The following is a 16,459-nucleotide window of genomic DNA, read 5'->3' as shown; positions in this document are numbered from 1 at the left end:
CCTTCCAGTATTCAGTTAATCCTTCAATCATATTGAATTAACTACCAATAAAAATGTACTTACATAAAATTACTGATCCTATAAATTTCTTTTTCTGTTGAACACCAGATATATTCTGAACGAATGGGAAAAAAATGCTATGGAAGTAAATAGCTAGTGTGGTAAAGCCACTGATTATGAAGTAGGAATCGTTAATATATTTATCCATCTGTCTGAATAATTTTTTAAGTCTTATTACCATAAAATAATTAATGCACTGTACGCACTTTTTTTTTGCCCCTATAGTCCATCTGCTCATGTTTTTAGATCAGCTGGTCTCTATGATAGACACATTGTGAAAAGATTTTTCTTGTAAAGAAAATTCTGAGCAAAGATTATTGGAACATGTTTCCATCTCAAATGTCTTATTGTGAAATTTACTTCACAATATTTTTTTGGTGCATAAGCAAAGCAATATAAGTAACTGAGAAAACATTAATAATATATATGTAAAATTAATATAGACTACCTTAAATTATCGTAAAGCGTGCCGACTCCATGCTTTTAAAGGGTCATAAAGTTAATTGAATTTTTTGAGTCTGTTCTCATGCAGAGGGTATGTGAAAAATCTGATTTCTGGATGAGTTGTTACATTACATAAACATGGATGTTTAAAGAACTCAGCCATATTCACTACACAAGCATCTTGGACTTGTGCTCTTGAGGATGAAATGTCCTGACGTGCACCTGCCGGGAATACACTTGTTTATAATGTCCCAGTATGCCTGGCTACAGTGCGAGGTCAATCGATGGCAGGGCACTTCAAAGCATTCCCTTTACTTAACTTGAACGACACACAGACACACATGCAAATAGAGCCATCTCTTGCACTCTCGGCTTTCACTAATGTCTGTCTCTTGCGTCATCGTGGATTCATCTCTGCGGGTCAAAGGTCAGAAGATCTGGCAGTGTGTCAACAACTCCTAAATGCATTGATATTTATACACTTGCCTACACACACACACCTGTCTCGCTCAATAAATCTCTCATCATCAGCATAGAACAGTTCTCTTACGGTAAACACGCATAGGGAGAATTTCACACCTGCTTTTTGTCAGTTTGATTGGTTGAGGTCAAAAGAGTTCGGGAAATTAAGCGTTAACAGGAAATCAGCTTTCAGCGGGTTAATCGTGAATACAATGAATAGCCATGATCCATCTTAAGTTATTTCTGTCCCCTTCAAGTATATGTAAACACGTCAGCAGCAATGTTAACAATCTGACTAACAATAAATACATGCAGAATGACTCGTGGTTAGGCATGACGATTCCTCTGCTATGCCAAGATGGTAAATGGTATTTTACTATTTTGAATTTAATTTGATTAAACTACAAGGCAGTGTATTTTGAAACAGTAGCAAGAAACACAACTTTCTATTGTCTTAGCGGTCCAAAAACAAACCTAGGGCTGACACAGTGTCAGATTTTTCACTACAGGTTCATCAAGACCTCAAAAACTCGCAATAAAAATATATCTTGATACGTACAGAAATCTTAAAAATGTAAAAGTACCAACCAAATTCATCGCTGTTTTCTTTTTACCAAAAACACACACCAAAACATACAAAAGAAGCAATTACACTAAACTGAAAATAACATCCTAACCTTGTTTAGTTTAGTACAGTGTCAAAGTAGTATTACAAACTGTGTTTGTAATAAAGCTGCATTCACGACACGTCGTAATTAAGAGATGACAACACGTTTCATTATGCGTTTCTATAGCAACACTATCAAGGTCAAAGCCCTCAGGTGCTCCATTCCGAGTTGGACCAGTGACAGATGTACCACGTGACCCATGCCAGATTAATTTTGGCGCTATTTCTGAGTCCGCCAACATGGGAGCTATGAGTAAAATGTCACGTGCTGTCATCTCGGAATTACGGTAATTTCGACACGGCGTGAACACAGCATAATGTGCTCTTGAGAACGGATTCTTATTTTTTAGGTTATGTCAATCAACAGTGCAATATAAATAATATATATTGGCCTTATGAAAATACATGAGATGGTTTTAAGAACGGAGATAAACCATATGCTGCTGTAACGTGTGCTGATTCTCGTCATGTTTCATACTACAAAACATTTCTTATTACCAGTTTTATTACTTCTATGAGCGTCCGTTGTGGGCTTTCTGTGCGAGGGCGCCCTCTGCTGTGGAGTATGAATGCAACGAATCACTGTGTGTGTGGCGTTAGGTTATGCGGACATATTATCAGTCAATAATATTATCATATTATCAAGTCTACTACTCACTTGTAAATGTCGCTATTTATATTTGATCAATACCATACAGCACAACCAGCGGCCCCATTAAAATAACTAGGAAACAGTCATTATAATGAAACAAACTTCATATGCTCCCCTGGAATAAAAAAAAATATAGTTCATCCATGTTTTTTTTTTTTTTTTTTTTGGTTTTTACATTTTACATATTATTAGTAACAGATTTACACAAAAATGTAATTTACTTCACTTGAGGTTGCAGCTGTTAAATATATATATATATATAAATATCAAGTTGGAATGTATCCTGTATATAGTATATAGTAAAGCATTAGCTAAGAACATTTTTATCTCATATGCAAAAATGCACATAACTGAAATATGACCTAACGAATGGGTCATGAATCAAATCAAAATTCCAAAGCATTTAAAATTGATACAAATCAGGAGATCTGTCAAATCCCAGCCCTATTATCAAGCTAGATCGTAATGCAAAACTATTTCCGGAAGTGAAGGGCAATTGAATGCTTGTCAGTAAGAGCCAACAGCTGAGGAGGCTTGATGCCAGTGGTGTTAATTACATTATCTAATATGTGTGTGTCAGTCTTAAACGTCATTTATAGCTCAAAAGGTCTTGACTGTAGTTACAGTCATGTATTCTCTTTTAAGCACACAATATGCTTTTGCAGCTGACCAGGTGACGATGACGTTACGTCACTATCCAATAATGCACTGTTGAAGGCAAATGACACTTATCAAACAACAATGCACAGCTCGAGTGTATGTGAACACAGTTTGTGTTATGGCCTAAAGAAAACATCCTTACATAATCAAAACACTCTGATACCTCGATAAACATTCATCTATCCGCACGTGAAAAAAAAAAAACATCCTCCTCCATCTGTATCCATGGAGACAGTCGGCTCAGCATGGCTCTTTCAAGACAAAAATAGCATGGGAATAATTATCGAACAAACACACTTGAATTCATGTGTGGTGACAGTCAGACTTGCAGTCATGCTCATAGCCCAGCCTATTAATCTGAACTCAATCTGCTCAGCTGTTGTATTTGGCACCGAACGAGCGCAAAACGATGCAGAGAGTCGTTGACAACGACCAAAAATGCTGAAAGTACGCCTACAGGCTCAAAGTACCATGCATAGAAAGGGAATAAAAAGACCATTTAATATCAGACAGGTTTTAATCACATGAAAACAATAGAAACACAAAAAAATGAACTATTTTTAGTGACGAATCCATTCTCTAAGCTGTGTAACTGTTCCTTTCCCGAAGCGATGATTGTAGACCGAACAGAAGGAGGTATAATAATACAACTAGGGTTACAGTAAGACAGAACCGTGGTCTTTCTCTCAGCAATTAAATCATCATCATCAAGGTAAGAAATCAACATCTCTTGCATTAGATTATATGTCAGTATTCATTACAAAAATAAGATATAAGCAGTGGCAGGCAGCCAGCAGCTTCACTTTGGGCTAGAGGGTAAGACAGAGAGAAAGAGAGAGAGAGAGAGAGAGACAGAGATCAGATCTTCCCTCGATGAGCACACCTGCTTTGTGAACACTGGCCTAAATATCCACCCACAAAGAGGAGGCGGAGCCAGATAAAGCCAGATGTTAAGTAGAGAGCAAGAGTGAGTGTTAATAGTTGAGTGCAGTAAGAGGAGTGCTAGTTTACAGGAATGAGTGTGGCTGTAGGAGATAGAGGTATGCTCTACTGCTGGGGGTAGTAGGGCTGTTGCTGTGGTGGTTGTTGAGGATAGGGGTAGGGCTGCTGTGCAGGAGGGGCTCCAGGGTATCCAGCCTGCCCCTGGGCCTGATAGGGCATGTATGGCATATTAAACTGCCCATACGCATAGGGGTTATAAGCCATCGGCATCTGGTAATACCTGAGTGAAAAAGAAGAGCAAAACAACAAAATTACGTTTTAAGTTGAACTGGGTAAACATTTTAACTGATATTACCATACTTACCTAGCGGACTAATCAGGGTACATTAGGATATTGTTAGTAAAATGTTTTCAGAATTTTTTTTTATTTATTTATTTTTCCCCCAATAAAAGGAAATTACCTAAAAAAAAAATAATAATAATAAAATATTCACTAAAATGAAAACAATTCAAAGACAGAAATCTAAACATTGGATAAAACCAGGTTCGGTCGGCATATTAAAGATTTTTACAGAGAGAACGTGGGGTCTCTCATTTATCATCACTCCATCAGGCAGAAAATAATAAAATAAAAAATAAATCAGATAAACAACCACTGCATGAAAAACCATCAGAATTATTATGAATAAAACAGGAAAGTTTAGTATTAGTACTACCTAAGTGGAAATTCTTGGCTCAGCTGTTGAAATATTGTCATTTAAAGGGGTTATATGATGCGATTTCAAATGTTCCTTTCTCTTTGGAGTATTACAAGCTGTTAGTGCATAGATAAGATCCCTAAAGTTAAAAAAAAGAGTAAAAATCTCAAAACCAGAGATATTCTTTATAAAAGTTATGAATTCTTGACACCCTTCTAAAAAAAAAAAAAAAAAAAAAACTCGTTTAAACAAGCAAAGTGACATGAAAAAGTGGGGGCGTGTTTTCATAAGGTGGAGCTATTCAAATGGAACGATTCTGCCTTGTTTGATTAAAGAACCAGATTAATACAGCAACCATAACTTGTTTTTGTGTTCTATCTTCACTAGCAGAAGAATGCAAGGTTGAGAACCATGATATACAACTGTAAGTACAATATTTTGCAGAATTTAATATATTTAAGAATAAGTTTAGTTGAATACTTGGCAAAAATTAAATGAAACAATTACAACCAGCATTTCTCAAGCCTTGGATTAGTACATTCTGGCTTCGCCATTTTCATCAAAAAGTGATTCAAAGTGCCTATTCGATTGGTCATCCATTTACTTTTTGATATTTTATGAATAATACTGTGAATTTAACCATACTATGGACCGTTATATGCATATAGCTTTGAGGGGATGGGTACTTGTGAAGGACTTTATTTACCCCGGGTAGCCTTGATAAGTTGGGTAGGGTGGTCCTTGAGCCTGTGAGGGTGGTGCAACAGGTGGGGGATTAGTGCTGCTGGGAGCCACTGGAGTACTGACGGGAGCTGAAGTACTGGCCGCCAGAGGAGTGACGTTAGGCGGTGGCGGTCTGGCTGGCGGCTGGGGTTTAGCCTGAGGCTGCTGCTGGGTCTGGAAAAGAAATATAAATAAGACTATTTCCTGCAGACAAGGACTTTATTTTTAGAAGCCATCAGTCTGCAGACTCACAAACACAGTCCTGGGGGCAGGGGTCGGACCTCCTGGGGCAGGAACAGGAGTGTTGGACTGGTATGATGGGACGTTGAATGAAGGAGCGCTCGGCTCACGAGCGATGCTCTGCTGTAGCTCCCTGTCAATCAAACAGTCACAGAATTTAAGCCAATCAGAGCCATCCGAAACAATTATGACTGTGCACACTGCTGAATTACATACTTGAGCAATTCATCCCTCTCCGTTTTGCGAGCGAAGACAATGTCGCTGCACTTATTTTGAAACTTTAAGAGGATTTCTGTCAGATCGTTGTAGAACTGAAAGAGGAGGAGGTAAAGAAAAGAGAATGAGACAGCTGAGTGATATCTTATAGATTATACATGCGTGCAGAACTAATATTAGTGCATGAGTTACTTTAGTGCCCTCTTTGATATTGGAGCTGATCTCAATGTAGCTATCGTGGGCTGAGGCGAGCTTCTTCAAGACCTCCTCTCTGTTATTAGCCTCAGAGTTGGACTGCTTGAGTACTGAAAACTCCTGATGAGACACCTGAGAGGAGGAAAAAAGTAAAAAATTGCGCAACAATTATATAACAGATTATGAGAAAAATGTTATTTGTTATTTAAATTTATGATGATGCATCCAATTTCATAACTGAGCCTTTGCAGGGCTGTTTCAATGCCTTAAATCTTTATCTGATAAAATCCGATTAGAATACTGTGACTGTGGCTTAGTAATTCTTTGCTGAAATATTTGCAAAATGTTGCTTAGGCGTGAGTTTGTGTGTGCACCTGTATCTGTGACAGCAGTTCTTCCTGTCTGCGCAAATTCTGCTGAACACGTTGCGTGTGAGAGCCGTAACGAGTGTCTATCTCACTGGTGGTCAGAACCTCTTCGTTAATAGCACCATCTTGAGCCAGTGCTGTAAGGAACTTTGCCGTCATATCAAAAGTCACAGACTTCACCTCTCCCTCCAGAACTTCCCGTTCCCTCTTCACCTCATCCAGCTGAGCCAGCTGAGCTCTCAACACGTTTACCACCTGCATCGAAGAGAACAATTCTGGACTGAAGAACAGCATGAGGGTTTGGGCAGGGTCAGTCTGACTGGGTCAACACTAATATATATTAATATCAATATCAATATTAATATTATAAGTGCTTTAATAGATCTCTCATTTGGCACAAATCCAAATATTCTGTAATATCAAATTTGCGATGTACGTATCTGCTAAAAAAATAGTTTAGATATTTTACCCATTTAAAACCTATTTAAGGAAAATTTCCAGTCTCCAGAATTAAATTTTTGTAGGCCGATATGACTAGGAATTATACTCTCATTCCGGTATAATAATGATCACTGATCTATGCTAAGCTATGCTAAAAGTGCTATCGCCAGACCCGGAGAATGGCTGAATGGATTAAAATAAATTGTACAACTCAAATAATTATCTTGGAGTTGGAGAATGAGCCCATTTCCAAAAAATGTTCCTTTAATAATACATTGCTGTATGAATGTCTGCTTTTATTTGTTAGCTTCATTGTGCTCTTATAAAACAAACAAAAACAGACAGGACATTGTTTTCTGCCATTTGAGTTTCCTTTCTTTCAGAACAAATTAAACATATCACAAAAATGAACTGAAAACCAGCATATATAGGCTTTTAATCCCCTTGTTTATATTTTAACTAAATACAATATATTTCAATAATTTATTCCTTGTATGTATATGTGCTGCAGATTATAAATAACATTATGTAAACAATATTTTGTATTTTCACATCTAGGTCGATTTTTGTTTTATTTGTACTACTGTCTGTTCAAAATAAAAACAAACAAACATAGTATTTGTTGTTGTTTTTTTTCCCTGCTGTACTGAAACCGCATTGAACCGTGACATGTGTGTATCGTGCCATGACTTATTTATTTTTTCCTGTCTTTTTTGAATATTTTTTGATACTTTTAGTTAATAAACACAACACACTTACCTCACTGCCCTGCAGAGTCTTGGCAGGGTTGGCAGACGGTATGGCGGCACTGAGCTCATTCTCTGGCTTACAGAGCAAAGCAATCATCTCACAATGTGCAGTGTAACGCTCTCTCACCACCTGATCAGCCTGCACTGCCTTGTCCAGTATATTGCGAAAATTATTTCCCTCTGCATGGAGAAACAGAGAGAAAGGGTTGAGTTTCGGTAGCTCAACTGGGAAAGCATGACACTACCAACATTAAAGTCAGGAGCATGAAAAACTCACAAACTGATACTGTTCACCTAGAATGCACTGTACGTCTAATTAGGTAAAAGTATTCGCTAAATGCATAAATGGTGAGTGGAAGTGTGTACATACCTGCTCTGAGTGGTTTATACAGATCTCCAGAGGGAGTTCTGTTCCAGCGCTGATTGAATTTGCCTCTGAGTTCATTGTCTGTTGCTTCCTCATCATCTAACATCTTCAAGGACTGTAATAAGAAAACATTTTTTGTTCATTATACTAATTGGCATGAATTACATAGTCAGATGGTGTCATATACATCTACAGCAGGTTTGGAATATTTTTTTCCCCATTTAAATTTGGAACGAAACCATTTGAATATTTTGAAAATTATTTATGATTCTATTAAGACTAAGACAAATGCCCCATGACCACAAAACATAAGTGTCAATTTTTTTTTTGTTATGATTGGACAATGTATAGCTGAGATACAACTACCTAAAAATATGAAATCTGAGGTGCAAAAAAAAAAAAAAAAAAGAGCCTTGAAAGCAGTTCAAATTATGCTCTTAGCAATAAATAGGTCTTGTTATATTCAGGCTAGGAAATTTACAAAACATCTTCATGGAACACAAACTTTACTTAATATTTTAATGATTTTTGGCATAAAAGAAAAATCGATAATTTTGACCCATACCCATGTATTTTTGGCTATTGCCCAAGCAACTTAATATTGGTTTTGTGGTACAATGAAACTGACATATTCATAGTATTAATTGGAATTGTCTATTAGATTAGATAAATGCACAAACAGAAGCATTATTACTAGTGATCTTAGACGTTTTGATCTTGTACTTTTTTATGAAAGGGCACGAAAGTAATTCTAAACATGCATCACCTCATCCAGGATCTCACGGTTCCTCTGCAGTAGTTCGGGCAGATCTTTAATAAGCTGCTCAATACTCTGTAGGCCACCCTGCTGAACAATAGCACGGCTTTTCTCAAGGATAGACTGAGGGACTGCATCTCCTGACAGATCTTCTAGAGCAGCTGGCAGGTTCAAAGACGCCAACACCCTGCCAATCAGCAACAAATAATCACTACCACCAAGCCTTATTTATTCACCCAAAATACTAATACAACTGATCATTTAGCCAGCATATCCAAAATTGTGCGAGATTAAATCTGTTTCATGACTTAAAGGGAAAGTTTACTCAAGAACAGTAGTTAAGATATATTTGATGAAGTCTGAGAGCTTTCTGACCCAGCAGACAGAAACACAACCGACATGCCAGCTACTTTGTTTTCCCATTTATTGACCGGCAAGTTTCCTGCCCCCATGCTGAGAGAAATAACAAGGTCAGGGGGGTTTGTGTGAATACAGTGTAGTTCTAGAATACATGTGAATGAGCATTAAATCCTCTCACTCGCAAAAAAAACTAACAAAACAAAAATAGCATACATCAAAATGAATAAAAACAGTGAAATGCAAAAATGGGCACGAACCACCAATAATTTAATATGTTAACAAATGTATCCCATTTTATTTACCATTGTCTTTGCTTCTGACCTTATATGAAGTTTAACCATACTAATAAGCAAAAATGACTTTAGATAAACTATTTTTAATTGCTAAAGTGTCTTACACTTTTTGGTTTGAAAGGGTTTTTACATTTGCTGTAAATAGAACTTCTTATATTAAAAGCAAACAAACAATGAAGCCCTCACATATTTAAAGTAATGCAAAAGTAACGTAACGCATTGCTTTCCATAAAAAGTAACTAAGTAATGTAATTAGTTTCTTTTTTAAGGAGTAACACAATATTGTAATGCATTACTTTTAAAAGTAACTTTTCCCAGCACTGTGCAGGAAACTTAAAATAGCCTGTGAGACATCAGTAGTTCAACTTTAATGTAGCTACTAGAATACTGTTTATGCACAAAGGAAATAAAAATAACTTTATTTAACAATATCTTCCAGTGAGTCTCCGCCGCCATTCACTGAAATACTACAATGTATACTTGGGATGCTGCTGACGCAGGATCTGCCATTCTAACGTAAAAAACATGCAGTGCCTTGCTTACAAGTAGAGGACAAAAAGTATTCTCGTAGCTTCATAAAATTATGCTTTAACCACTGATGCCACATGGGCTATTGTAACAATGTCCTTACTGCAGTTACCTTGCACCTATGAAGGGTCAGAAAGCTCTTGCTTTTAATCTAAAAAAAAAAACAAACTTAATTTGTGTTGTGAAGATAAGCAAAGGTCTAATGGTTTTGGAAATAAATGAGTGTGAGTGGTTAATGACAATTTTCATTAATCACTATACTTTAAAACAATTAAAAGCGAAGACGTAAAAGCTCTCACTGTACAGGTTAATGGACTGTTAATGGAATATAAATGGACTCATGTAGGCAAATACGCAGCAACACTGACCCATTGCAGAGATTCGTTGCTTCCCTCATGCTACCAATCAGTCTGTTGACTGTGTCAGCTTTCCTGGAATTGGCTGCACTCACTGACTGCTGCACTGCCATCGGCACCATCTTCTCAAACAGATCTAAACACAAACAAATAATGCAATTAGCTGAATTTTTCCACATAAGAAATAAGTCCAAACAAAAGAAATGTCATGTGTGCATCGCTCTGACCTGTGAACTTCTGGCTCAGTGGTGTCTGGATTGCAGTTGCTTTGACCAGAGATGCTTTGCCAATGTGCTCCAGGTCTTTGACCTCTGGCACGCGGTCATGATAAATGAAGTCATTGTCTTTCTTTGCAGCTGTGAGGGCGCGACTGATCTTATCTGAGAGGTCCTTTACATTAACATACTCATCGTATCGAGAAGCTGCGGTCTTCACCAGCTCTGTGGCGTGCTGCAAGACACGCACGACAAACCCGAACGTCAACGTCCTATTAATGAAGCTCAAAAAGTGAATAAATAAAACAAGCAACCGGTGAGCCCAAGATAAACAGTCTGTCACACGCAGACAAACACACCTGCAGCCGAGCGATCTCCTCTCCGAATTTTTTCTTCTGATTGGCCAAGGCTGACTGGTGCAGCTCTGCAGTGGCCTGCATCATGCAGTGCTTGGCGGCGAGGACGGGAAGCACTTCCTGGAAATAAAAATACTGACCAGGGAGAGGCAACCACAGCAATCACAAACGCCACGGCAACCACGAACCAACACCACGGGCAACCACAAACGAGCACAGACACACAGCACAGGGCGCAGGAAGAGAAAACAGAACAGCAAATCAGCACGCATCCTTCAGCAAACCCCAACCAAATCCTCACACAACGCTCATGCAGCATTCACTCAATAGGAGAAGAAACAAAGGCTGGAGGCTGTGAGAGTGCATGTCTGTGTATGAGGGCCGTCTAGCGGTCACATGGGAATCAAGGAAACTTATATCTCTTGACACACACATACAGACACACCCACGGTGATTGCTGCATGCAGAATGTGGGGATCGTGGCCTAATGTGTAACAGTGTCTAGTTCGATGGCACAGTGACCCCTAGTGGATCGGCTTCCCCGCTAACGTGTCGTGTGTACTGGAAGCTGCACATACCTTAGGCAGATTCTCTTTGTATTGACATTGCTTAAAAGCGTCGCCGTAGTAATCTGCCGCCTGGTTGGCAAGTTTAGCGACAATGGCGTCCTTCATCTTATCTGTGAGGTGAAAGACAATTAGAACTGTGTCAACTACAAGCAAAAAAACACACAAACATAAACACAGACGCACCAGCAGTGGCTTTGAGAACGAAGACCTCCTGTGCCTGGCTGAGCATGATCTGACTAAGCGTGCCCACCGTCTCGGGGGAGATGTCCATGGTGGGCTCTCTATTCAGTGCGGAGAGCACTGTGTCCTTTATATGAGCGAACGCACCACTCGCCAGCTGGAAAGAGATGGGAAATGCTTAAAACATATACATGCCTCACGATTGTCTGCGCTGTTGAAGACTTAAGGTCAAAATCGAACCTGGTAGAATTTGGCGGCGGTTTTCAGTCCCTCGTCATTGTCGAGATTCTGCTCAGAAGCAATCTGACTGGCCAGGGCGCCCACATTAAACAGCACACACGTCTTCTCATAACCTAAACTTGCCAATGCTGAAGCACACAAACAGTATAAACCGTGAAGCATTACTCAGTGTTTCAGTTTGTGTTCTTTTTTCCTATTCTATTTCAATTTTTACTCTATTCACATTTTTACTGAGTTTATTATTTTTTTTAGTTAATTGACCTTTATTTTACTTAAAAAAAAAAAGCACTATAAAATATGTATATATAAAATGTGCTATATAAATAAAGTTTTTTTTTGTCTAAGCATTTTACTATTAGCACAAAATACTTAGCACAATTTAACTAATTTGACATGAATGAAAAAGGGATTTATCATGCACCTGTATACATCATATGGTCTACAACACAAAAAACACCAACAACGTAAATGAAAATCTACATAAAAAAAAAAGTTGTGAATTAAGTGGTAACATAGTAGAAAGTAATAAATAAGGTATGAGCCATGGGTTTAAATAATATAACTAGTGGAAAATGTTGAGATAACATTACTTATGTGCTCACACTATAACTTTTGTTGTTAAACTAGTTGTTAAGGACTTATTTTTCACATGTTGCATCAATATTGAGATAAATATTTAGGTATGGTCAATTTTAAAACTTCTATAATCAATTACATATTTCTTCAGACACTGTTAATGATACACAAAAAGTAAAGTGATATTTGTTTTCAGCATGTCAAACTTCATAAAGAAACATTTAAAATAAAAGTGAAACAGTTTCATAGTGCAAGTTCCTGGCTCCGTTTTAAATGACTTCATGTTTTCCTTGAATATGGATGATAGAAATATAGTATTTATTGATGCAAACCTCAAAGTTGACAAAGTTGATAGTTTAAACAACTATCTGCAATAAAGCATCTACCATGACAATAAATGCACTTTTGTAGTGCAGTCAAATGTACTAATGAGTAACACAATGTATGCAACACAAAATCATTTCAGCCTAGGTGCATTTGTTTGTATTGAAATGTGCTTATTTAGTTTTAAATCACTTATCAACTCACCAAGCTTGACTGAGCCTCCAAAAAGAGATCCTTTATCAAAAGCATCTTTCCATGTAAATGTCAGACATAACTGAAAAAAAAAGATAAATTATTTACAGACTTATGAATGCGCTCAAATTACGCTACACTATTATAATAAATTATTGTCATAAACCAAATGAATGGGTTAATATTTATTTAGGTTACCTCTGTAAAAGGAAATTTGGGTTCAATTGCACAGAGCTGATCATAATATCTAAAGGGGAGAGAGAAACACAATGGACAAAGCTGTTAAAATGGAAAGTGTGAGGAAAAACGCTTTAGTTTCTTTAGATGGAATACAAAAAAAAAAAAAAAAAAATCAGCCATGACAGCACTCTCATGTGACTGCCAGTCTGACAAAAGCAGCAGATGACGTTACTGAAGTTACTCAACCTCACTGTTACAGAGCTAACTAGTGACACAAAACCATTTCCTTCCTGGAAGGAAAGAAGAGCATTTCCCCACAACCTCTACTCCATGTTTTATATCTGCTATTTCTTGCCTCTCAGCACTATAAAAAGAACATGACTGTAGACTCGAGAGGGAATACCGGCGATGGGTGTGCCCAAGGGGCTCTCCAGCATACAAACCAAACACCAGTCCAACTAGGAGCTACAAAGCAGGCCATTCATCTTGACCATTGAGCACGGCTACAAAGCAGCAAACAAGAAGCTGATTCCTATAGCAACACACTTCTCATTCATTCTCCAGATGGCGCAAGTCCCAGTCGCTACATTAACTCAACGACATTAAACCACAAATTGAAATGCAGAATCTAACCGCTGACTGGGAAAATAATTCCGTTTTTTGTTTTAGATATATTTTAAAAGTTTTGTTGCTTTTCTCATTATTAAAATTAATGTAATATTTTTGGTCTTGTGGTATCATAGAAGTTAAAAATCTAACAATTTTACAAATATATATATATATATATACACATATATATATATACACACATATATATATATATATATATATATATATATATATATATATATATATATATATATATATATATATATATATATATATATATATATATATATGATATAAAAGTAGACTAATGAAGTGCTGAAAGCATTATGCAGCAAATCCGATTTTGTTTAACAAATTAAGTATCCATTTCCTCAAGTCTTTCAAAGCAAACGATCAGCTTCTGGTATACAGATAAAACAAAGCGCGAAGCTCAGCCATAAATTCTCCGCAAAATAAAATAAAATACGTCACTCGCACCTGTACACCCCGATACATGACGTAATGGAGTCACGTGAAAACTACGACGACGATAACTGACCAAACTGCTTTGCGAATGTACCTGAATATAACACATTTACTTATTTATTTCTCCGTCCTTTGCGTCGAACGATGCACTATTAAGCTACAGTCAAAGTTTGAAGAGGTCGATCTGAATGACACACCTGAGTCAAACCAGGAAGCCGGGTGACGCTTGATACATGGGTGTTGACGCACAGGCCCGTTTCCCCCGAAACCTTACGTGAACGCATTAATGTGAAGTTTAGATGCTGTAACCTTTTAACATTTTATGCATTTCCTCATTTTAATTTAATTTTAATTTAATTAACTTTAACCTCATTTTAATTACCATTTATTTTAGAGGTCATTTATTTTAAAATGACCTCACAGGGTGTGACGAATTTTAAAAATTATAAAATATTCTTAATTAATATGCGAGTTATATATATATATATATATATATATATATATATATATATATATATATATATATATATATATATATTTCAATTTATGTCACATCACTTCCCCAGAGAACAGAATCTCAAACTGCCCGAATTTAACGAATTAACGTTAAACTACATACCGCCCTAAATACATGTCCACTAAAACAACACATACTAATTCTAGACGACACTACGCTCATTAATACACTCACACATCAACTCCAGTTCTCGTTTTGTATTTGAAACTGGCAATAAACTCTTGACATAAGCCAAACTTTAAGACAGTTTCAAATGTGCATAAAGCAGAGACTTTTGCGATATAAAAAATGCTTTGCTAGCTTCCTGTGTTTTAGACATCTGCTATCCGCTAAGACAAAATAATAGGAAATTTAGTGCGTTAGCGTTAAATCATACAGATTGAATACCAAACCAAAAACACCGCTGTCAATATTTAACCAGCGGCGGAAATAAAGACCCGTTAAAACTTCTCGATCGAGTTGTCCTGTCAGGCTCTCACCGAAGCAGGATTTCCAGCGAGCTCTCGTGTTTGTCCAGCGGCCTCCCAAGAGCACTTTTCCGCAGCTTATTGAGCTCTTCCACGGCACGGAGATACTCCGCCTGCTCCTCGCCGGGAGGATACGTGGACGTTACAAATTTCGACAACGGTTTTACTAAGTCGACCTCCGAAGACTTCTTCAACGGGACAGAAATAAACGTCGCCATTTGGGCCCGGTGGAAACGCAGTTCTAGTGGAGAATGAGAACACTGCAGACGGACAAAAACAAAGGCAGAGCACTTCCTGGTTCTCCGGAGTGCGTCATCACGTCAGATGTACTGTCAAAGTAGCGCATGCGCACACGGGCGTACTCAGTTACACTGTATTGATTCCTTACATTTAAATCCGTAAATATGTGAATACCACCTTTTTTTTTGCACGGGAGGCTTATGTAGAACTAATTATTTTAATATAATATAAATTCTATATATGCAGTAAATTCAACTTGTTGCGTTCACGCTAACACAACTAATCTTGCGCATGACACAACTTGAACATTAGGTGCGCAGTACCTGTAAATCACTCTGAAGCTAAAAAATAAAAACACTGGGAATTGGACATAAAGAATCGACTTCTATGGAAGTGACAAACCCCTAGTCTGATCCATATAGGAATTTAATACGCGTGTAAAAGACTAAGGGACAATGGGGTAAGGTGTGTCCCTCTGACACACCTTACCCCCTTCTCATTTAGTCTTGTGAACACTTATTTACAAATGCATCTCATACAGTTAACTGTAGTAACATTTGAAGCATGGCAAAAGTATAAGCATGTTATTTAAAATATAATTGATAATATTTTACAATACGATCCCATTTGGCCACGTTAACTTACAAGTAATAACCAAAACGTTGTATTGTTAGTTCACCAAGTTCATTTAATATTTTATGCATAGTCATTAAAATGTATTTTTATATATTAAGATTGATAAATGCTTTAAAATAATTTTTCATCGTTAATTCAAGTTAATTAATTGAACCTTAATGTGAAACAGTACTTTGTATGACAAAATAAATGTATTTACATTGCACACTAAATTAATTAACCAATTTGTCCAGGTCTAAAAATAAATCTATGTTGGTATACAAAATCATTTAAATAATTTAATAAAGATTATCCCTGAATTATTAGTTCCCCATGCATTATAGCTATGCCTTTAAATGAACACCATTACACAATTAGACGTGCATTAATAATTTACTTTCATATTAATTTATAAATATTTTTTAAGTTGGATATATATGCCCCTATGTTGTGAATGTCTTCAAATTCTATTGCAGACATCCTTCAAATTAAGTTTTTCTAGAAAAAAAACAAACATTCACTTCAATTTCCCTTAA

General features: G+C 37.0%; 1 protein-coding gene across 2 annotated transcripts; it reads right to left on the bottom strand.

Moving 5' to 3' along the window:
* Positions 1 to 3,443: 3,443 nt before the first annotated feature.
* Positions 3,444 to 15,356, bottom strand: LOC122324206 (programmed cell death 6 interacting protein). 2 transcript variants are annotated; one of them, XM_043218473.1, is made up of 18 exons: positions 15,081 to 15,356; positions 13,029 to 13,077; positions 12,843 to 12,912; positions 11,739 to 11,866; positions 11,502 to 11,655; positions 11,328 to 11,428; positions 10,753 to 10,884; positions 10,406 to 10,628; positions 10,191 to 10,314; positions 8,651 to 8,828; positions 7,888 to 7,999; positions 7,528 to 7,697; positions 6,334 to 6,582; positions 5,957 to 6,091; positions 5,765 to 5,859; positions 5,561 to 5,681; positions 5,292 to 5,482; positions 3,444 to 4,167 (listed from the first exon to the last, which is right to left on the bottom strand). In XM_043218473.1, the coding sequence occupies exons 1-18, from the start codon at positions 15,284 to 15,286 to the stop codon at positions 3,993 to 3,995; spliced, it is 2,613 nt and encodes an 870-aa protein (XP_043074408.1). In that variant the 5' UTR covers positions 15,287 to 15,356; the 3' UTR covers positions 3,444 to 3,992. The 2 variants fall into 2 exon arrangements, with proteins under 2 accessions (XP_043074408.1, XP_043074409.1); XM_043218474.1 differs by having other exon boundaries at positions 10,753 to 10,869.
* Between the last annotated feature and the right edge of the window lie 1,103 nt (positions 15,357 to 16,459).

The sequence above is a fragment of the Puntigrus tetrazona genome, chromosome 19, assembly GCF_018831695.1.
Source record: "Puntigrus tetrazona isolate hp1 chromosome 19, ASM1883169v1, whole genome shotgun sequence".
Lineage (NCBI taxonomy): Eukaryota > Metazoa > Chordata > Actinopteri > Cypriniformes > Cyprinidae > Puntigrus > Puntigrus tetrazona.
This window is presented reverse-complemented; position numbering and strand designations above follow the sequence as displayed.

Coding starts and splice junctions, on each gene's coding strand:
- LOC122324206 (XM_043218473.1), bottom strand. CDS start 15,286: ATGGCGACGTTTATTTCTGTCCCGTTGAAGAAGTCTTCGGAGGTCGAC. Junction 6,092..6,333: donor AACTGCTGTCACAGATACAG/GTGCACACACAA, acceptor TCCTCCTCTCAG/GTGTCTCATCAGGAGTTTTC. Junction 5,483..5,560: donor CTGCCCCCAGGACTGTGTTT/GTGAGTCTGCAG, acceptor TTTCTTTTCCAG/ACCCAGCAGCAGCCTCAGGC.